The sequence below is a fragment of the Gouania willdenowi genome, chromosome 11, assembly GCF_900634775.1.
Source record: "Gouania willdenowi chromosome 11, fGouWil2.1, whole genome shotgun sequence".
Lineage (NCBI taxonomy): Eukaryota > Metazoa > Chordata > Actinopteri > Blenniiformes > Gobiesocidae > Gouania > Gouania willdenowi.
In genome coordinates, this window is record NC_041054.1 from 21914911 (window position 1) to 21938318 (window position 23408).

General features: G+C 39.3%; 1 protein-coding gene across 1 annotated transcript; it reads left to right on the forward strand.

The window, feature by feature from the left end:
- Nucleotides 1–4477: 4477 nt before the first annotated feature.
- On the forward strand, nt 4478–23205 carry hivep3a (HIVEP zinc finger 3a). Its single transcript, XM_028460977.1, is given in 21 exon segments — nt 4478–4650; nt 4653–4718; nt 4721–4987; nt 4990–5430; nt 5433–5474; nt 5477–5542; nt 5545–5600; nt 5602–5661; nt 5663–5708; nt 5711–5734; nt 5737–5811; nt 5814–5867; nt 5870–6343; nt 6346–6510; nt 6513–8371; nt 8692–8879; nt 15873–16000; nt 16092–16163; nt 17679–17963; nt 17966–18249; nt 22078–23205. Coding segments are annotated over 21 exon segments (5130 nt in total). The 5' UTR covers nt 4478–4586; the 3' UTR covers nt 22492–23205.
- Nucleotides 23206–23408: the final 203 nt, after the last annotated feature.

Here is a 23408-nt window from a genome sequence, read left to right on the forward strand (position 1 = left end):
TTTTCTTTAGAAATTTCTTCTTAGCTGGAATACCGTGAATAAGGAAGGTGTACTTCCAGAATTCAACAACTCCCCTTTTTCCTACTCCACCCTGTCTTTTTACCTCTTACTGCTTTGCCAGCTGTGCTGCCCAAACACCCCTTGCCAAATGACACACTGAGATTACGTCAACTTCAAATAAGGAGCAGCTGCAATACTTTCACCCAAAGAAAGACACTGGAAGTTGGGAGAAAGGGGTGGTGAAGAAGAGGAGGAGGAGATGGACAGGGAGAGCATCCCCTCCTTCTCATTCATACGCATAATATACTCGGCTACCTGTTTGTCAGCCCAGTGCACGTAGAGCGTAGTCCTCTATAACCGCCCTCTCTCATTCATCCTTTCTCCCCGTCTTATATCCTTGCCTCTTCAGTCATTCACAAGCGGAGGACAACACCACCTGCGACCAGGTAAGGGGAAAAAAATAACATAAAAGCCATTGAGGTCTATTTTTCCGGCAATAATTCTCATGTTTCGAGGTGAGTGATGTGATGCAGGGACCGAGAATGATTTTCTTCATTCATGCCTTTGTTATTGCAGAACGCTGCCACAGCAGCAGGCACTAGAAAATCACAAGTCGTGCTGCCGTACGCCAAGACAATGATGTTTGAAGGATTTATTTATTTATTCAGCTTTAGCTGTGCTTCGTCTGTAGCGTCTGTATGTGTGTGAGTGTGTGTATGAATGAAACAGTGGTGAGTGCGTGCAGCGTGCGGGTTGTGAGCTGAATTCAAGCTCTGCAGCGTCGCTTTAGCTCGGGAGTGAATGAGCTTCACTGTGTGTGTTGTGCATCCAATCTCTGCTTTGAGTGTCCTCCTCCTGGCGGACTTGTGGGAGCACTCTTGGAGTACGCACACACACAAAGCATGTGTGCGTACTCCCCAAGGGTCTCTCCTCTCCATCCCTGGGGACTGATGTCATCAGCTTGATCACAGGGGAGCTTTTTTGGCTGTTGCTCCTGTTAGATGAGTCTGCAAGATTAACATATTTTACTGCATCTCATCAAAGTACCTGCTGCTGTTTTTATCCGGATTCAGATTTATTGCCCCTGTAGCAATCTCAGAAGGATAATCTATTTTTTTTATGATTTGGCATCATTTTCAACTGTTGGTTTGATGGGTGACCCATTATTAAAAATCATCTTGCTTCATATTTCCAAAAAGGAATCGATATAAGTATCAGTAAGGTAGAGCTACAAGAGCACTACAATATTTTTTTGCCTTTTTTTTTATTTTAGCTGTATTTTCTCTCCAAAAAATGTAGCTTCTGGTGGAGGGGTCACCTTCGCCTACCTCCTTTCCTCTCTCCTCCCTGTGTAGGTCGGTGAGGATGCTGGAAGATAATTTAGCCCTCCAGCTCTCCTTCCATCTGCTACCACATGGTTAGGACCGTTTCCATAGGAACCACCACTGGGTTAAGTGTGAGGAGTGAAAATGGACAAGCGTCTTTAAAAATGTGTGCTTGAATAGCCATTGTCTATTATTTGGAGATGTAATTTTGGTTTATTTTTACTTTTTTCTCTTTTGAACAAAAGTGTAACTGAATGCCTACAATGCACTGCAATTATTTAATGCAGAAAAAACTGTGTTTTGACCCTAATTTGTACGTTTTTGGCTTTTATCCTTATTATGGTGCATTATATTATGCTGCATATATATGGGCTGAGATTTGTGCCACTCGAAACTGAATTTGAATAGTTGGTATTGAATCTGAAATTAACAACTTGGAATTCAATTTACTGTTTTTTTAACTGATTTAGTAACTTGAAATTGTATTTTTCCTGCATCTTAGTACATTAAAAAAATTCAATATATTTCTGCTTCTCAAATTCAGATTTACCAGAGACGCACTTCCGGTCACAAGGTTGAGCAATCAAACACTGATTCATGGAACTCCTGTTTACATCTACAAAATCTCCTTTACGGCCCGTTGAGGGTGTGACCATGTATCTACATGCATTGAATATTTAAAGAAAAATGCAAACTCTCAATGAAGATAGTAAACTCAACTTCTAGCTTCTTCAAAAGCAAAGAACAAAAAACAAAACAAAATGGGTACATTAAGGAAAGTAAAAAAATGAAATATTGCAAATCAACAAATATGTGCATCAGGGTTCCCATATGAGTTGGGTATGCAAAAGTATACATATGAATAGGCACATCAGGAGGAGATCAAGGTTAAACATAGCAACAAATGGTCAGCCTGTAAGCAAAAACGGATAAATCTGGGGCGATTGGACATTTCAATTAAAGTGTCTGTGAGTCTTACAATCTTACTAGTCTGAAGTTTTGTCAGGTTTATATATTAAATATTAAAGGCCTTAACGGACTGTAAAGGTGTTTTTGCAGACATAAACAGGAGTTCCATGAATCAGTGATTGATTGCTTAACCTCGCCGTGTCCTCTGTGTAATGAAATTTAATTGCGTGCAGTGAATCTGAATTTGAGAGCAGAAATATTTAGAATTTTGGAATGTACTTTAGATAAAAAAAAAAATTCAACAGGAAAAACACAATTTCAAGTTACTAATTAAGTTTCAAAACAGTAAATTCAATTTCAAGTTGTTTACTTTCAAATTCAATATCAACTATTCAAATGCAGTTTCTAGTGGCACAAATCTCAGCCCATATATATGCAGCATATCTTTCATTTTAGCAGAAAATTATCAACATCATGCACCATCATAAGGATAACAACAAAAACGTACAACATAGGGTAAAAAAATAATTCTGCATTAAATAATTGCAGTGCTTTTTAGGCATTCAGTTTATTCTTTTGAACAGAAAACAGTAAGAATAAACTAAAATTACTTCTCCAATTAATAGACAATGGTTATTCAAGTGCACATTTTTAAAGAAGCTTATCCATTTCCAAATTCAGTTTCTAGTGGCACAAATCTCAGCCCTATGTATATGTTAATTATACTGACTTTTATAATTTCTCTTTAAGGCTGCTGGGGCTTTGAGTGATGCTCTCGTTGCTCTCATCAGAATTAGCTTACTATGATTACACTACATATGCAATGAGCTCTATGTTTTTATGTCCAGTGGCCAAATACATTGTTAAAAATTTGTATCTTTAATGTTAATTAAGAATTTGAATGTTGACTAGCACATTACTATAATTAATGAGACTTCAAAAGTCTCTCTCTCTCTCTCTCTCTGTGTACTTGCATGTGCATTGCAACATTACAAGAAAAATGGTTACATTAGCATTACTGTGAACAGTGATATGCTACAAGCATTCTATTACTTGTATTTACAGTTTTCGCAAGTTGGACAGTTATCAGTAAGTTGGATATCACCCAACAGTTTTCTCGTCTACACCAGAGTGTGGGGTGTAGAAACCAGCTGGCCGGGTGTGTGGGATGCCTTGTTTACTGGTTCAGCATGCCCGTAAAAAAGAAAATAACAGGAATTTTCTTTTGTTTTTCAACTAATCCCCCTTCGTTTCCTGTGGCAGCTATCCCTAAACTTTATATAGCCAGCTACAATGAGATGGATTGAAATATGGCTTTATTTTACTACAATACATTGTCCAACCATTATTGAAATGCAAAATAAAATGACATAATATTAATAATTTTGCTAAATAATTAAGTGCTCTATGCAAGGTTCAAAGTCTCCGTTTGTTGTTTTTGGTGTAAGCATTTTAGGGATAAATTGCAATGACTTTCATTCTTTTAAATTGGAATAGCAAACGAGTTTAGACCTCGTATAAAACTTTAACTGCCTTATCAAGAAATGTAGGGATATCTTGTATTTTATCTTATTCTGTTGTACAATCAGAGCCTCTTACAGGTTTTGATGATGTATAGTGGGTGATGTAACAAAATGTTTCTAGCAGAATGGCTGAAAAGAAAAAGCTTATATGAAGGGTAGAGGTGTGAAGGTTACCATGAGGCTCAAAAAACTGCTCCTCGAAAATAGTTAGAGAATTATTGCTGTTATGAACACATGCGTGTATGTTTTTCTCTCTCTACACAAATTATTACATAAACTAATCTAATTTAAGATACTTAACAGCCAGGGGGAGTAAAATATGAATGTTATGACACATAAACGCTTATGTAATCTGAAACATAAATATCCATATCTGGCAAGCATGAAAATGTCAGAGGCCCAACATTAACATTGTCTAAGCACTGTTTTAGTGTGCATCCTGTTTGATGATGAAATTCTCTTTGTTTTCATAGATCTTTATGTCCAAAACATAGAAGAATGAACACTTCAACTGATTCATCACTGTGGCAGCAACAATTGCTGTGAACTCAGGATGGGCTACTTCAGGTTAACAGGGCAGAGGACTCCCTCAACACCAAATGGCATATACAAGCTGCGTTCTGCAGTTCCACAATTTAGCATTTGATGGCATTGTTTTATTACCAAACAAAAAAGATGAAGCTTGATAGTCAAGTAACAAAAATATGTGTGAAAGAGCTCATCCATAATTTAAACCATTATCCAGTTAATGAGTAAGCTGGTCCTGATTCTGTAGCCTGATTCAGTAAGCCGCATCCCACGTGTCACCCTAAGGTTGCCTTTCCGTTTTATGGAGGCGTTGGAAAGTCGCCTGACGACTGGGGAGCAGTCCGGAGGTCAAGAATACTCACACAAGGGTCTCTTCAGCAAGACTTGCAGCCTAAATCTCCCTTCCAGCCCCATCAGCAAAAACAGCAAACCGGATCCCAAAGCCCCATGTTGCACCCCAGCCACCCAAACTGTCAAAAAGACAAAACCCTGAACGCAAACGTCTCAGGCATCAACGGCAGACCGTTGATTCGGACTCACCGCCAGAAAACAAACATGAGACGTCATCTGAAACAAAAGTGTCGGCGGATTCCAGTTTGTTACCAGGGGTTCTGCCAACAATATTGGGTGCCTCTACCCAATCCAAAAAAGAAACCCAGGAGCTCAACTCAAAGCAGAAGCGTGAACGTAAGCCTCAGAGACCAGCAAATACGTCTGCTCTTATTGTGGACGTGCTTGCGCAAAGCCAAGTGTCCTCCAAAAACATATTCGCTCACACACGGGTGAAAGACCCTATCCCTGTGCACCCTGTGGTTTTTCTTTTAAGACTAAAAGTAACCTGTACAAACATCGTAAATCACATACCCACAGGGTAAAAGCTGGACTGGCACTTGGGGAAAAACAATCGTTAGAGGAGCAAGTCCCTGAGTCAGAGGATGAATCAAGACCGCCGCCACCTATTTCCTCTTTATCAAGGCCACAAAACAGTGTAGTTTCAGTCAAGGATAATGAAGCAGATGGTGCCAAAGACTTCAATATTGGCAATAGGGAATCATTTGCAGTGAAAAAACGATTGGCTCTACGTCTAAGTAGAGGGAAACATCCCCCTCCAGAATCTGATGAGAAGAACTCATCCTTAATTTTAGGTATAGAGGCAGCACAGAATCTGGGTATTTGTTCTCCCGCTCAGAAGTACTGAGCAATCACAAGACAGTCCCCCAAATACGAGTGCCAAATCCTATGCAGAGATCATCCTTGGAAATATGGACGTCTTGGACAACTACATAGGATGTCTCGCCATCAGAACCAGCAGTCTTTCTGGCGAGGAGGAGAATAGTGTTGCATTCACAGTTCCCAAGAAACAAGTAATAGACCATACTCACCAAACTTATCACCATCAATGAAGCGGTGGTGGACACTAGTAAATTGACAGTGTCAAACCAAGGAGGTTTCTCTCTCTAGAAAGAATAGTTCAGAATCTCAGAAGAGTGTCAATAGAAAGGAACTACACTTACAGAGCCCCAAGCTAGAAATGTTGGCTATAAGAATAGTGGTTCCATTACCATGGGAGTTCCATGTGAAAGATTCATCATCCATCCTTAAATTTGCAGCAGCCTAGTGGCCAGGCATCTACTGCCCCTCTTGTGAGAAGTCAGTCCATGCCGTCGGCAGCAGGTTCATTTGACAGTGGTGGCCCTGGAAAATTTCGAATTAGTCAATCTTTTGATGAGCAACAGCCGTCTCAAAATCGCACACAAACCCCTCGACGTTATGGAATGCTAAAACGACAGCCAGCTATTGAAATTCCACTTGATAGAGAAGAAGATTGGGGTCCTCAATCATTGTACCTTGAAAGTATGACTACCAAGCAAATTAATCCACAACCGTATGTGTGTGAGGCCTGTGGCATTAGTTGCATGGATTGGGAAGGTTATAGGACACACATGCAAAGGGTTTGTAGGCATCATCATCCTAAAAATGAAGAGGTGAATAGTCAAATGGAGTGCTCCCAGATGATTACCCAAACAGCCAGAGCTGGATCTTTAACAGTGCGCAAGAGAAGAAAGAAGAGAGTTTTGAATTTGATGACTCCTCTTCTCCTTCATTACCCTCTACTAACCTTGCATCAGAGCAGTGCAAAGACAAAACCAGTCTAACATTTGAAGTTAACACAAGGCCTGTCTTACAAACCTGTTCAGTAATTCAACATACAAGTTCATTTGAAAAACAGAATCTCTTTGCAATGAAAATCAGAAGGTTACAAAAGGCTCTCCATCTCATGTAGACTGTCAGATTGAGCCTCAGAAACCACCTCAGCAGCCACTGACAAAAGCAATGCCCCGAAAGTTGGTTCGTCAGCACAATGTGCAAGTTCCTGAAATATTGGTGACAGAGGATTCCAACATGAGTAGAGAGAATCTAACAGACTCAACCATCACAGACAAGTATGCAGAGAAACCTGAAGAATTTCAGTGGCCACAAAGAAGCTCTTCTCTGGCACAGCTCCCAATTGAAAAGCTTCCCCCTAAGAAGAAGCGATTACGTCTTGCTGAGGCTGCACAGTCCTCAGGAGAGTCGAGTTTTGACTCCATATCCCTGCCTCACAGTCCCAGCCAGGACAGTAGTGCTTCTTATGCATCCAGCCGGTCAGCATCCTTTGAAGAGCCGAACAGACCAGAAAATGACACTTCATCATCAACACCATTAAGGAGATCAAGAGCTCCTCACATGTTGACGGTACCTGGAGTGCATCAGCACAGAGAGCTGAGGCGCTCAGCATCTGAGCAGGCACCTCATGACCCTCAACCAAACACCCTGATAGCTGAGACACGCAGCAAGTCTTTTGACTACAGTTGTCTATCACCAGAGCGTTCAGCAGCAGGGTGGAAGGAAAGAAGAAAATGTCTTCTTATGAAGCACACCCCGGTCAGAGATCCTGATGAGGAAGTAGAGGAGCCAGATACTATCTCAACCCAAACTCTGGTTCCAAGCAGATCTTCTGAAATAATACCTTTGTGCTCCACAAAGTGTTCTTCCTTAACGTCTTGTGAAGAAGTCCAATCAAATCCAGTCGAGTTACAAAACAAAGACATTTTCTCACAGGGTAAACTTGGTCAAAGTATTCAATTGTCAGTAATGTCCCACAACCCTGCAATAGTTGCAAAAGAGGACTCCACAGAGCAGTCCTGTACAAAGGTTCCCCCGCCCCGTGCAACAACGGGACCCTCAGGTGCAGCCAGAGCCCATTACCTACCCATGTCTACAGGACTAAAGCTAAAGATTCCCTTCCAGCAGATGGATTACTTGGAGGTCCAAAAAGGTGACACCAACATTCAGGACACTGTCCCTCTGATTACATCGAGTCAGGAAATATTGGTGCCATTTACATCTCCAGCAGTTGTGGTGCATCTCCAAACCAACACTCTCACCCCTGCATGTGCCATATACACAACTTTATCCCAGTGTAGTTCCCCTGGACCCCTAGAAGCATTTGATGCAGTCTCTAATAGTATGGGTATCGCCACAACCGATTATGAAAACCTCAAGGACACAAACACAGATCATCAACCCTTCTCTGATGGAGGTCTGAGGTTGTTTGGCTCAGGAGGCAACAAACGTATGCTCTCTCCTTCAAACAGTATCGAACTTCCACCTGAATCCAAACAGCAGCAAAAAAGAGTCAAAGAAGAAGAGGACAGAGATGTGGGATGTGCTGACAAGGCAACAATTGTCACATGTAATCAGGAGCTCTCACAGGAAACTCAACTGTGCTTACCAGCAGTTTCTTCCACTGTGTCAAACGTGGGACTAACTTTCCCCAGTCTGCTGTCCAGTACCTGTAACAGCTGGTGCTATTTGAACTATATCAAACCAAATCCTTCTGCTCTAGATGACCAGAAGCCTTCAGTGTATTCATCATGGTCCACAAGTAGTTACAATCCGAACCCACCTGGCCTCTCCAGCAAGACAGCTCTCTCCCTATTGCACTGCAAGCAGAGACTCAGTCCCTCTATATACACTGTTTCTCCCATGGCAGTGTCTGAGTCAATGGACCAAGAGGAGAACAAAACCTCCTGCTCCACAGAGGTAATAACATTGACACACTTGGATTAATTCTGTAAAACTCAACCAGCATCTTTTAATTCATACAAATTATAGTAACTATTCAAATTTAAAATAATAAGCTCATTTTGAGCTTTGAGGTTGGAATTCCATACGAATGTGAGTTACTAAGGTATTAAACTGAGAATGTGGCCTTGTAACACACCAATGGAGGCCAAAAAATATATAAGAATTTTGCTATAAATGCTATAAAGCCTATCTTTCAATGAGATTTTCTGATTTTTGTCTCCCTGGGCATACTGGAGCAGGGTTGGTGAATTTGCCCATGTTTCTTTTGAGTGTAGGTTGAAAACAGCAGGTCGGGCTGCAGGGACCAAGAGAAAAACGGGAAGGGACTGCTGATGGCGCATGAAAACAACTCAAGCCAAAAAGACAAAGGGGAGGAGAGGATGGAAAGGAGTTACGAGGAAAAAGATGTCACTTCACCCATCAGAAAGAACCGACTACCTAAAGATTGGATCTCCGTGCAAGGGTAAGAAGAACCTGAATCAACTTTATTTAAAAAGGAATAGCTCATGATAGCTCAATGTTTTTTTTTTTTTTTTTTTTTTAATATTTCTTTATTGTGTGTTGGGGGTTTATTTGGTGAAACATGACTTCTGTTACAAATATTTTTGTATGTATCTACTGTTATTTTATGTCTTTATAATAGCGGTTCCCAGTGTTTGTATAATTACCGTATGCAACACCTGGCAAAGTGCTTGTCCACCCTCGTGGTTCAGTTTTGCTCTCTTCATTTATCCCTTTCACTCACAAAATGTCACTTGTACCAGACAAGTTATTGTGGTTTAGACCAGAGATAGCAGCAGAGATAGCAGCAAAGGGACAGGGCAGTGCAGAGCTGTACCATCTGTGTATGACTGCTTTTTGGTTCTCGTGTACGACTGCAAACCAATTCGCGGTCTGACTCATATTGATGCTCTTCCTAGATTTTTACAAGGATTGAATCATTCTCACACCTTTTTGTGCTTTTCTCTGAGCCTGTTTGAAGAACTAATGGAAAAATTCTTAAATCTGCTGGAGACAATACATTTTAACAGCTAAAGACAGCGTAGGCCTCATAGATACATAAATCACAGATATTTTCCTCACAAACAAATGTTAAATGGTTGGAAATGCCATTTGAAAGTTTGTTTTGATCTCAACTTTAAATACTGGGTTTGTTGACATATCGAAAAACATTGCATTGTGAGATGTGGACAGAGGTGTAAAGAGTACTTATATCTCCTACTCAAGTAGAAGTACTGTTACCTGATTGAAAATTGTCAAATGTAAAAGTACATGTAAGTCATACATAAAATGTACAAGTAAAAAGTAGCTCAATTAAATAGTACTCAAAGTAAAAGTTACTAGTTACTTTCACCCCCCTCGTTTATTTTTGGTAATAAATCTTGCCACGGTTTCCTTGCATGCAGTAAACATCTCATGTATAAACGTAAAAAGGAAGAGACCAAATATTGCACAATTTGAACTTCATTTATTTTCCACAAATGCATCTGTATAAAATAAAAGGTTGTCAAAATCTACAGTTCTTTTTTTAATTTTATTTTTTAAAATAAACAACAATTCATTCAATTCAAAATAAAAATACAATTCTACATTTATGAACTAAAACTGAGAAAATAACCTCCATTCAATGCTGTTTTGACACCTTACATTACGTTTGATCTGATTGGTGCGCCTATGAAGTAATGCATTTGATTATTGTCTGGTTAATCGTAAATTTGATTTTAAATTGCATGAAAAAACTTCTATATGTTAAGTAAGTGACATATAGAAGCCATTATGCTGTTATGACTAAGTTTATAAAGTTTTGTTGGTGCACCATATGCTATAATACAGTGTGCATCTAAGAACATTTTTGTCTTCTCCAATTTACTTATTCAGAAGCTTAGCTATAGCACATGCTCTATTGCAGTGGTTCTCAAACTTTTTTGGCTCTTATTTCTCTTTTGGCTCTTTTTTGGCTCTTATTTCTAAATTCAAGTACACCCTTTGTCCGACTGCAACATTTTGCTCAGAATTTGTGAAAAAAAACAACTATAGATCATAATGATGGAATGAATGAGTGATAACACACATTTTAAAGAATCTAATTTTGTAAATAAGTGAAATAAAACAGTATTCAGTGCCTCCTGAATATTATTTCATTCATCATTTACAGTCATCTCCTTCCTGATGTGGGAACCAAGACTGATCCTTGTATTTTCAGTTCATGTTCTAATCAAGATCATTTCTATTGCCACTTTGGATGTTTTTAGTATAGTTTGTGTTTTGTTGGTATTATGTAAATTATTATATCTCAGTGTGTTGTTTTTGTTGTCATTTTGGTTAATTTTGTTAGTTTATCTGTTCTTTTTATTATTCAGTATATTTTTCTCTTGTTTTGTGTGTTGGTATTATTAAAATTATTATATCTCAGTGTGTTTTGGTGTCATTTGGTTGTTTATTGGTTTTGTATGTTTCTCTGTTATTTTTGTGTATTTTGTAGGGATCTTTTCTCTCATTTATTGTGTGTCTTTGTTGTCGTTTTGTGTGTTGCTGGTAATGGTAAATATCTTTCTCTCTTAGTGTGATCGTTTTTGTGTATTTTGTTGTTGTTTGTCTGTTTTTTTTTTATTATTCAATATTTTTTTTCTCTTGTTTTGTGTGCATTTGTTGTGAGTTGCTGGTAATATTCAGTGTGATTATAATTTTTAACTAAAAATAAACATTATAAAACACCATATTTTAAATGCTTTCATTTACTAATGTTCCTCTCTCTCTGTCTCAAGTGCCCCCTGTAGTGCCATCACGTTCCTCTAATTTGAAAACATTGCTCCATTTGGTCAGACCACAGACCCTTTCATGTCCCATATACTGTACCTATTTATATATATCTCATATACCTATACCTATTATACATCTATAAGCAGTGGCTGTTCACTACTGTTCCCTTCTTCAAACAGTTCTGATCAATATGGGGACCGAGGGCAACAACTAGGTCTGATGTAAACATCCATCCACCATAAGCTTTCACTAACACATCGCAGCCAGAATCAGTCCCTGATGATGTGAATAAGGGTATTTCACTTCACCTGTCAGTGGACATAAATATATGTCCACTGTGTGTTTGTGTGTGCCAATGTGGGTGAGTAAGTGCAGATTTCATTCGGTTGAAAGAAATCATACAAGGCCGCCATTAAGTTTACCCACTCTGTTTATCAAGTCTGCAGTGAAAATAGAGGGAAAACAGCCGATGATATCCGGAAACTGTTGTTTGTTGTATGAACGTGTTTTCCTTTTTCGTGTTATTTGGAACAGCAGCTGCTTGGGCCTGGGTTTCCCTCCATCTTTGACCTGTTTTTATTGGCCGGTGCAGCTAAATGGCTGGGACCTAATGCTGCATGGTAGGCAGGGTCTTGTTTGGACTCAGTGGTAGTGAAGAGGTTTTTCAGGCAGTTGGAGGGTGGGAGCCTGGTTTTAGTTTATGAAAGCTGCTCTGTTGAAGCTGAAGTAGGCAAAGCTGAGGGTCCCCTTTAGTGCATGTGGGGGTGGAACCCCCGGACACCAGCTGCCTCAGTGTGAGCTTCCTGTATAGGAAGGGTAAAACAGATTGCACACTTCCACTGGGCAGATAAATAAAGCCACTAACAGAGCTTCTTTACTTGCATGAAGAGCCCTGCCGTCTGTCCTTCTGTGTTTTCATCCTCACAATGGCCATTCCTGTCATCCTGAGAGCAGCAGCATCAACAACAGGTTTATTGAAACTAAACAATTCATATAGAACAATATCTGGGAAAAACATCTTCCATTACGTTAACATGTCTCCCATTTCTATAAAAGACTCATCAGACTTTTATACTTATAATATTAAGGAGAAATAGGAATTGGAATCTAATACCATAATACAGACATGGGCTCTCGGTTTAATTTTGTGTGGCCCCCAAATCAAATCCCATAAATTGTATTTCAAGAAGTTGGAAGGAATATAAAGCCAAAACAATACACAAAATAACTCTGATGCACACAAATCGACACAAAATGCACAAAGTACACAACAAATTCCAAAAATACACAAATGGACTTGTATAACATAAAAAGACAATAAAGACAGACACAACAACCACTTAAAACAAAATGACTACAAAAACACAAAAAGAAACAACACAGCTCCCAAAGACACACAAACTGCAAAAATGACAGGAAAATACATAAAACAACAATGCATAAAGTGACCCAAAAACGCACAAATCGACAACAAAAATGCAGAAAATGACAGAAGAATACACAAAAAATAACAAAGTTGTAGTTTTGTCTGTTAATGGAGTAATTATGCATAGTCCCCCCCCCCCCTTCCCCGTCATTTTAGTGATTTTTGTCATTTTGCATAATTTTTGTAATGTGTTTTTCTGTAAGCGTTTTGGTGTATTTTGTCGATGTTTTGTATTATTCTGGAGTCATTTTGAGTATTTTTATAAAAAGTAAAAAGGCGAAATTGAGAAAATTATGAAAGAGATACCCCTCAAATATACTGTTTGACTTATATCGGGGTCATACCGGTTGCCAAGATAAATGTAACGGCAAAATGGAAGAATGTTATATCATCGAGCATTGCTGAAGTAATGATATCTCTACTGTTGATGTAAGAGACTTAGCTCTTACTATCTTTTTTTTACTTAGAGACTAACATCTGTTCCCCCTACATCTGTGTGTTTTAAGAAAAAGTAAAAATGACAACACGTGCAGAGTTTATGGAAGCCATAGCGATGACACCTACTTTGAGTGGTCTTGGATGAGTTTAATACAAAAGTCTGTAATGTTATAGATGTGGTGGCTCCAATAAAAAGTATGAGTAAACCAAACACACAGAAAACACCATGGAGGAGGACTGAGATAATGCAGAATTTGAAATCTGATTGTAGAAAGAGCTGAGCGTAAATGGGAACAACAAAACTCCAAATTAATTCAGAACTGTACAAAATAAGTCTGTGTAAATTCAATGATGGTTTGTTCAAAGCAAGGCAGCAATACTTAATAGTTACTGAAATTATTGCTAGAAATGTCAACAACTCTCACACATAGTTTTCTGTAATTGAAAAGCTCAAACACCCCCCCCCCCCACCCCCCCACCAGATCAGATCGATCCTGAATTACTGTCACTGGAAATGCAATGAATTTGCTGTATATTTCAATGAAAAAATACAACCAATAAGGTCTGTTTAAAAAAGAGATCACTGGATGCCTCTATACTGGCTAACTATAGACCATCAGCACCTTCCATTCATGGCCAAGATCATTGGGAAGGTGGTCTTCAACCAACTGAGTCAATTCTTAATATTCAACAAAATATTTGTTGTATCTGTTCTCATTCTATTGGATCTAAGTGCTGCATTTGACACTGTAGATCATACAATTTTGTTGCACAGATAGCAAATATGGGTTGGACTAAATGGAACAGTAATGCAATGGTTTAAGTCCTACTTGGAATAGCAAAGTTATTTTGTAAGCAAACTTTGAATCTGACAGATTACCAATGTCCCGTGGGGTTCCTCAGGGCTCTGTTCTTGGACCCGTTATGTTTAGCCTTTATATGCTTCCTTTAGGACAAATTTTAAAAAACTGTAATGACACACAACTATTCTGTCACTGAACCCAGATGACTATCGTCCCATTGAGGTGTGTGTGACTGCTTAGAAAAAGTAAACTGTGGATGAGTGAAAACTTCCTTCAACTAAATCATGACAAGATGGAGGTGATTGTCTTTGGTACAAGGAAAAGAGGACTGCTGTCGCAAGTATCTTGAGTGTCGATCTTTAAAAGCTAAAGACCAAGTCAAAAACCTTGGTGTTCTGATTGACTCAATCTGACATTCAGCATTCAGATCAAATCTATCACAAAAACAGTTCTCCCACCTAAAGAACATCTCCAGAGTGAAAGGTTTAATGACTCGGAAAGATCAGGAGAAACTGGTCCATGCTTTTTATCTCCAGCAGACTGGACTATAATGGTCTATATCAAACAGCTACAACTGATTCAGAACGCTGCAGCTCGGGTTTTAACCAGAAAAAAGGGGTCGAACACATTACTCCAGTTTTAAAGTCGTTACACCGGCTCCCAGTCAGCCTCAGAATAGACTTTAAAGTTCTGCTGGTGAATGAGCATGTGTGAATCAGTGAGATGTTGGTCAAGTCTGAACCCAGTAGGTCTCTCAGATCTATGGACACAGGTCAGATAGTGGAGCCCAGAGTTCACAGTAAACATGGTGATGCTGCTTTTAGTTGTTATGCTGCAAAGAAGTGGAACAAACTGCCTGCAGAGCTGAAGTCAGCATCCATGTGTTTTTTTACTTTTTCTCTATGTGTATTATTGAGGGGAGATTTTGGTTATGTTTGTGATAATTTTTTATTGTTTTTTACTGATGATTTTTGCTGCTGTTTTTAAGGTTCTTATTGATTTTAAGCTGTTTTAAGCTTTTGATCATGTAAAGTACATTGAGTTGCCTTGTGTATGAAATGTGCTATAAGGCAAAAATGTTGCCTTGCCTCACCTTAGTGGAAGCAGAGGTCCAGACAGGTGTATCTTTTGAAAAAAATGACTGCACCGTTACAGCTGAAAATGGACCTCTTTGGAAAATACCTGATAATGTTGCTTGGCTTGTTGAGGTTGTACTTTGAGTGATGGATAAAGGTCCCGTTTTACCAGTTTATTGGTTTATTCGGCTAAATATACTGTATGTATACAACCTATTTTGTACCTTTTTTTTCCCTTTGTTTTGCATCAGTGTTTCTCAAATGGGAGTACGTGAGGCACTACAGGGGTACTTGAGAGAAAGAGAAATACACAAGATCACTAGAAAATAACACAAAATAACAGAGAAACATACAAAATGACACAAACAACCAAAAACACACTGAGAGAAAATTTAATCCATTAGAATTTTTATTTAATACCAACAAACACACAAAAACGCCACACAAAAACCACAAATAAGAGAAAAATATACTGAATAATAAAGAGAACAGACAAACAAAATACACTAAAAAACCACACAAAATTACACAAAACACGCAAAATGACACTAAACCACCCTCTGATTTGCTGATTAGAACATGAACTGAATACATAAGTCAGTCTTGGTCCCACATCGGAGAGCGATGACCATAAATGATAAAAATCTATAGAACTAAATCTGTTAAGGTGGCCACTAAATGTTTCGTTCCTCTTAATTACAAAATGAGATTCCTGAAAATGTGTGCTTTCCACCTTAATTCTCATTATGCTCTAGTTTTTATTTCACAGAACTTCTGAGCAAAATGTTGTAGGGATGGAAAGGGGGTACTTGGACTGGATTTAAAAATAAGAAAGGGGGTAGTATTTAGAGAACCACTATTTAATATCACTGATAATGTTCTATTTTTTGGAAAAAAATCTAAATAAAAAGTTCTAAAAAAAAAAACTAAAACAAAAAATCTGCTTTCCTCAGCAGCAGCCCAAACGAGGGGTACAGTTTGGTGTGTGATGGCGTTGAAGAAAAAACCAGTGTGAAATCCACCAGTGTGGGCTCCACAGACTCACCTCCATGTGGCTGCTGGAGCACTTTGAAAGCTGCTGGTATGAACTAATGGAAGCATTGGTGTTGATTTCTAAATCAAAACTTATGGTTTGACAGGTCAACACTCTGAACAATGTCCCTTTTTTTCAGGGAGCACTCCAGCAGAACATCAAGAGGAACTCAGAAAAGACATCAGCCATCAACCAGACAACACACATGATGGTACCAATGTCAACCTATTAATGAACTGATGAAGTGTTTCTTAATTGATTTAAGAGTATTTACATCCAAAAAAGGTGAACTAAAATAATAATAAAAAAATAAATAAAATCAATTTTAATATCCATTGGTTCAGTCCTGGGTGTTGCTGTCTTAAGTAGACGTAGTTTACTTTTAAGGGACGTGTTGAAAGCAGAACATTGTCTATCTGAGTGAACTCACCAGGAATTTTTCACAGCATAAGGGAATCGCATGGAAAAATGTTTAATTTATAACACTGAGGGCCAAATTTATTAAAGTTAAAGTTGTTTTTTTTTTTCAAGCTAAAAGTTATCTGTTGAATAGATGAAGGTGATGATGAATGGAGTTAGAGAGTTACTCATGCTTGATAGGTCCTCCACTAATAAATACTCACACACACTGTAGAGACAAGGAATAACTTTTTATTCAAAAGACTGAATCCAAGATGTGCTTTTCAAATTTAAATGGATATTCATGTAGGACCTGTAGTAATAATGGAATAAAACCACACGCACACGTGGAGGATGCACATACACACACGCCGAGTAAGCATACAGTAGAGCTTTAATAGTGCCGGAAAAAGAAAACCTGAGCCCAGCCTGAGAGAACATGGCCTGAACCCGTCCGACACGAATGAAGCCGATGTCTCTTGAAGCCAGAACTCGTTTTAACCAGACAGTATTCACATTCGTGCGCGCACATGTAGAATGATCTGTTGTGAGTGAGAAACATGACGAGCAGCTTCATGTGCCGTTACACACTACGTCTGGTTGAAGCTGCACTGTTTTTATTGGACGTTAATTACGATTACACATGCAACATCGGAGGCAGCTAAGTGGTGACAGGGGTCCTCGGGGTCGTCAGGTAAAGATGGAAGCATCCGAGGAAGTCGCCTGTATTAAAAAGATGGATGTGGTTCTGGGTTTTGCAGATTAAAAAGAGAGTTAAAACAACCCGTGCACACCTGGAAGTCCCTTTTGTGCAACACTTATTACGACGATGCTGATTAATAAAGGAAAAAAAAAAAATAAAATCTCCCCTACGTTGTTGAAAACGGAGCGTAGGGGTGCCATTGCTCCATAATGGAGCAAATTACAACGTCGGGGGCCCCTACGCTCAACAACGCTGGCGAGAACCCTGGAGTTTTCAGAGGTGTTCCATGTATGCTCCAGGTCAATGTTCATATACACTGCAAAGCTCTGTCCAATTAGTTGTATAACATTGGTTAAATTGCCGAAAACCTTTCAGATTTTCATCCTGTCGCATCATTGTAAATGAACCATCTTCATTAGCATCCATACATGCCCGCACCAATGCACCAACACAAGCTTCACTCACCAAAACCTTTCCAACTAATCTTTGCTTTTCTATTTTTAAGGCTCATCAATTTCTCATTTGTTCTGGACATCATCTTGAAATTATAATTTTGCATTCATAACGTGTAAGAAAGTCATTGAAGTTAAACAAAGTGTTAAGATATTCCTTTTTCTGTCCTAGGAGGCCGTGATAGACAATCTGTGCATCATCATCAACAACAAGACCTTCAATCTCTTCACGTGGAAGGAGATGCAGATCATGACGATGATAACATAAACATAAAGTCTATCGCTGATGATGAAGACAGCAAGATCACAGTGGCTCAGGGATCTCAGATGGAAAGGGAAAAAGGCCACTTGGGAAATCCGCAAGGCGAGCACAGCCACAAACCGAAGGATTCTACCACCAGGATGTCAGCCAGTGCGAGGAGGACCATGTTCGCCCGCAGACACTATGACGCGTCGACGTTGTGCCCTCTAGAGGCTCGCGCTCTCCATGTGCTGAATCCATGGCTCCAAGAAGGGAGACGTCTCCACCAGCTAGCCCATCACCTAGCCATTCCCCTGCTCCCACATCGTCCATCTCACCATCTGGTTGTCATGTCTCATCTGAGCCTCAGAGACCAGCCTCTCCAGTCATGGTTCAGTCTCTGGGGCTGGGCTCCTCTGGGCCTCGAGGCTCCCTAGCAGACGTTCCTGCTGAGTGTCAAACGTGTTTCCATCTGAGGGACCGACCGACTACAGCCAGACTGGTGAGTGCTTTCACAAATATCTCGATAAGCAACTCGGGCTAAACGATTTTGGAAAATAATCTAATGCAATTTTTTTTACCTCAATATTGCAATTATTTTTTCAAGGTTCTCTTCTCATGCATTTTTCAACAAACATAATCAATGTATTGTGTTCTAATAAAAGATATATGTATTTTACATAAATTATTCTTTCTTATAGGCTACACTTATGTTAAGATAAAGGAAAATGAAGCATTAATTAATATTAAAGACAGTTTATTTATATACTTCAATTACAGTTATGGCAAATGGACTTGATTGATATAGCGCTTTATCCCCACACTGAGTAGTTGAAAGCACTTTACAATATCAGTTCATTCACCCATTCACTGACCAATGGGATTGAGCTGCCATGCAAGGCGCTGGTCAACTACTGGGAGCAATTTAGGGTCCATTGTCTTGCCCAAGGACACTTCGACACATAGACCGGTATAGACTGGGATCGAACCTCCAACCTCTTACTTAGAAACAACCCCTCTACTTACAGTCTTGTAAGCATTCACCATGACAACGTAACACAATTCTCCCAAACAAATTAAAAACTAAACTAAAGGAAAAGTAAGGAGAACAAATATGTACAAATTGCACATTTTAGGTCAATAAAAGTCACAATAAACACAAAATAAACAAGTGTGTCTTATTAAACCGTAAAAAGAAAACACTAATAAAATTATTATATTCTCAATAACAGCAGCACACAACACACTAAACTTATTGATCACATCACAGTGAAATTATTTCCTCCGCTTTCACCCATATCCCCCACAGGGGCTGCCACAACACTGTAGGCAGTACAGGGCAGCTTTGGTCAGGGCGATGGCCGGGGCGAGACCGTCGTGGACGCCCATACAACCCCACGAGCGCGCCCGCGGCGAGTCCGTCGTGGTCCTCAGAGCGGGCCGCGAGATGCGTGCATTGCGGGGTAGCGCAGCATCTTCTTTTTTACAGCCAAAAATTCCACATACAGTAACTGACGCGCTGCTCCTCTTTGATTCTAAACTTTGTGCTGTGTCGGCGTCTGTCGAGCCTGAGGCCGTTGAGCAACAGGTTAAAGCAGCGTTTACACCTCCAAAGCTTGCTTTGCTTTGCGCTGCTCCGCTCGCAAGTCACGTGGCCAGAATTTTTTTTTTTTCAAAATTGCAGCCTTTGTGTTTTTGTTTTATCATATTGCGTTTTATCCCAAATGCAATTAATCGTTCAGCCATATACGCAACCTTGCAATCCGTCTCCCGGCCTTTGTTCACTTCTGCACTTTAATCACAATGTTTTCTCCTTTGTAGAAGCTTACCACTGGTTCTGGCTTTTGTTTGAGCCTCAGATAGTTGCTCGTCTGTGACTTGATACACGTCTGTTAGTGTAGCCATGTCTAAATAAACCTGTTTGGGCTCACAGAGCCAATCTTGTTTGGCTACGTTTAATCCCAGACAGTCAACACGGTGGGCAAATATAGATAGGCTGGTACATTTGTGGTTATTTCAAAGTCACACATTTATTGGAAAGGGAAGGAAAGGCAGCTCTCTTGTTTAATATCAGTCCATACAGAGCCGGTTGCTCTAAAAGCTTAAAATATTGCAGGAGAGCTCTCAAATAGTAACAACTTGTTTTTCCAGGGAAGCCGCTGATAAAATGAGAATCTGGTTGACAGTTAAATACCAAAGATTGGAACCACATTTGAACAAGAACAACATGGGTGAATGTCTTAGCTCAACCTATTTAAAAATGACCAGAAAATACTTGTCAACTTTTGGCCAGTTTGTTGAAAAAAAACCTCAGCGTTTCACCACGGGTCTCTTGGGATCCTCTTTTGACAGCACAAAAAGTCACACGTAAGGAGGAAGAAGTCCAACGAAGGTGTTATTTGATATTTGGCGATCTAAAGTTAAATTCACACCTACTACTAACTCAAAAACAGCAACTATTAAACACCAGTCATTTACCAGTTTTACCCACACCAAATCAAGTGAGATTTGAGAAAAACATTGTATGTTTTTAAATTCTAAAAGACATGGTAATAGTAATTCCTGAACTGAGGTTTACATGGAAAACCAGTTTGTTCGGCTTTAGTTAATTCCACTTTAGGTCTTGGGGTTGGGAAGGGCTCTAATTGGACAGGGGGCAAACACGACGTGTCACGACTATTGGAAAAAACACAACAAACATTTTTATTGTTGGCTGTAACACAGAAGACCACACATGAGAACTGTTTTTACCTTTATTTTGATTGTAGTTTTGAAGCAACAGCTGGACAATAACACACTTTGGTCCACAGAGCGGAAGAGAGATACACCAAAAATAAATCCCAGTAAAACTCTGGAAAACAATAACCAGGAATAAACAGTTGCTTCCTGGTAAAGATAGTAGCTAACAACCAAATGAAACTTGGTGATATTACAGCCTGTGTACAGTATTGGGACGCATTGATTCCGTCTCCGGGTCTTAGTATCACCCGTCCAATGAAGCCGTTCCGTTTACTGATCTCCATGTGTGTAATAAGTCCATATGTCTGTGTTAATGTCCGCGTGTTTATGCCTCCATTCATTCCCCTTTTTTCATTATATCCATGTCTTTTAAGGCTCTTATTAAATAGTATCGGCTCTATTCCTGGCGGCCATGTTTGATTATGTCGTCACCCAGCGCGTCATCGCCGCAAGTCGCGCACACGCGCAAAACGACTGGAATTAACTTAAAGCAGAATTAAGTGTTGTTAACTGTTTACAAGAAAGAGGAAGTATTTAATTCAGATTTAAAAACAGAATAAACCAGCCAAATAATTCGGAATTAAGTTTAATCTGGAATTAAATTAGCAATAGGAATCAAGTGTTTACAAGGTCAGGTTAAGGAAGAATTAACTTTTATTCTGCTTTAAAGAGGAATTAAAGCTCCCATGTAAATGCGGCCGCTATAGAAGAAAAACCATTAAACTGCTTTATCTGATTATATAATGGTTAGATATGGACATGTGGTTACAGAGGTGATGTTAGAATGTGGTCAGTCGAAAAGCTCTACCTGTATGGTATATGCCATATGTTGCATACCAAGATACAGCACACAATACACAGTTTGTTTATACTGTGTAATAATTGTTATTTGTGAGTATATGATATGAATAAATAAAAATAAATGTAAATCAAAAACAGTGGCACCATCGCCCTATAACACACCATTCTATGTGTTTAAGTACTGATATATCCTACTCAAGTAGAAGTACTGCTACTTGATTGAAATTGTACACAAGTGCAAGTAAGTCATACATAAAATACTCAAGTACAAGTAAAAAGTAGCTAATTAAATAGTACTCAAAGTAAAAGTTATAGTTACTTTCCCCCCATGTTTTTTTTGCTAATAAATGTTGCCACGGTTACCTTACATACAGTAAACATCTCAACCTAAAACCTAAAAAGGAAGAGATCAGATCTTGCACAATTCAAACTATTTTCCACAAAGGCGTCTGAATAAAATAAAGGGTTTGTCAAAATGTACAATTGTTTATTATTTATATATTATAAGAAATTAGATGATAGATGTGTTTTTAGTGTATTTTACAGCTGATTTAGGACCCGTTAGCATAAGAGATGCTAACATAAAGCTAACACAAGAGGAAGGTTAACTTTTATTAGGTTTTTTATTTCAGGCTCAGTAATTGAGAACGTAATTGTAATTTACTTTCTGAGGATAAAAAACAGTTGTATGTTAATTGTAATTGAAAAAAATGCTGGTCACTGTAATCGTAATTGAACATGGGTAATTGAAAATGTAACGTTATTCAGGTGATTTCTTTCATTCTTCCAGCCTATGGAGGACAACCACATCTCCTCTAATGCTTCGCGACCTCGAGGTTCCCACAACGTGCTGAGTCACCTCCCTCTGCACTCGCAGCAGCCGAGCAGAGCCCTGAGCCTCCTGATTCCCATCGGAGGAATTCACATGATCCAACCGCGCTCCACCCTCCCTCTGTACAACCTGAGGAGCAGTTCCACGACAGCCCCGCAGCCACCTCAGCGCCCCCCCGTCACACTGACGTCACCCTCCAGCCACGCACACCCCGAGGCTCGTTCGCACACACCCAGCCCAGATTGTTTTGGCAATCAGCAACCGTCAAGTCCGACAAAATGGCCAACAGAGCCCGAGCTGAGCACAGTCGCACCTGATTCTCAAAGTAACCAAGGCCAAAAAGAGGCTCCGCCTACCCAGACTCAGCTCTGATAGGAGGCGGAGCCCGAAGGGACAGTGCAAACAGACTTAGAGACCAGTGTGGAGACATTTGAGCCCACGACGAGAGCACTTGAACACCGCTTCTGAATGACGCTGTTATGTAATATACGAATAATATATATATAAACACTATGTTAGATATGCAGTATGTTTTGTAAATCTTTTTACCCTCTTGTTCGATGTCATCGGTGTTAATTTATTTATATGCTATTATGCAAATTCTGTACTATATGCAAAAGCAGCTGGAATGAAAATAGACAAAGTTTTTATCGGTTTCCCTATCAGCCCTGTTTACAGCTCTAATATATGATCGCTGTGTTATTGTACTGTATTACCAAGATGAATATAGAAAGGTACCACACATATTTATTCAACCCAACCAGTATTTTGAAGTGCAATTTTATGTCACCATTGTGGTTTGAAAAATCATTCTTAAAGACTGTGATGATGATGATGATGACGATGGTGGTGATGATGATGACATATTCTTAGTCCTTTTCTTTCTTGTTGCTGTTGTTGTCTTTGTGTTAACGAAGCAGGGTAATGATCTACGATTCTTCAAGTTCAGTGGAGACATTTGGTCTGCACTGATGAACCATTTGATATCCCGTGGAAACACCTTTCAGCTTTTCACCATGGTAGCTACACTACTGTTTTTGTTTCATAAACAAATGCAGGTATTTTTTGTGTTGTTGCTTTTATAACTGATACAGTCACTGTCATTTTCTGTTTACCATTAAACGGTCCATTTTTACAGATTTCTATCAAACCCTGTGGAGCGGTGTGTTGATTGGGAAGCGGATTTTGTTCTTTTCTACAGCCAATCAAATCTAAACAACTGGCAGAAGGTGTGGACGAGTAGTAGAGACGAATGGAACACAAAGATACTGTAAATGGTGCAGTGTACC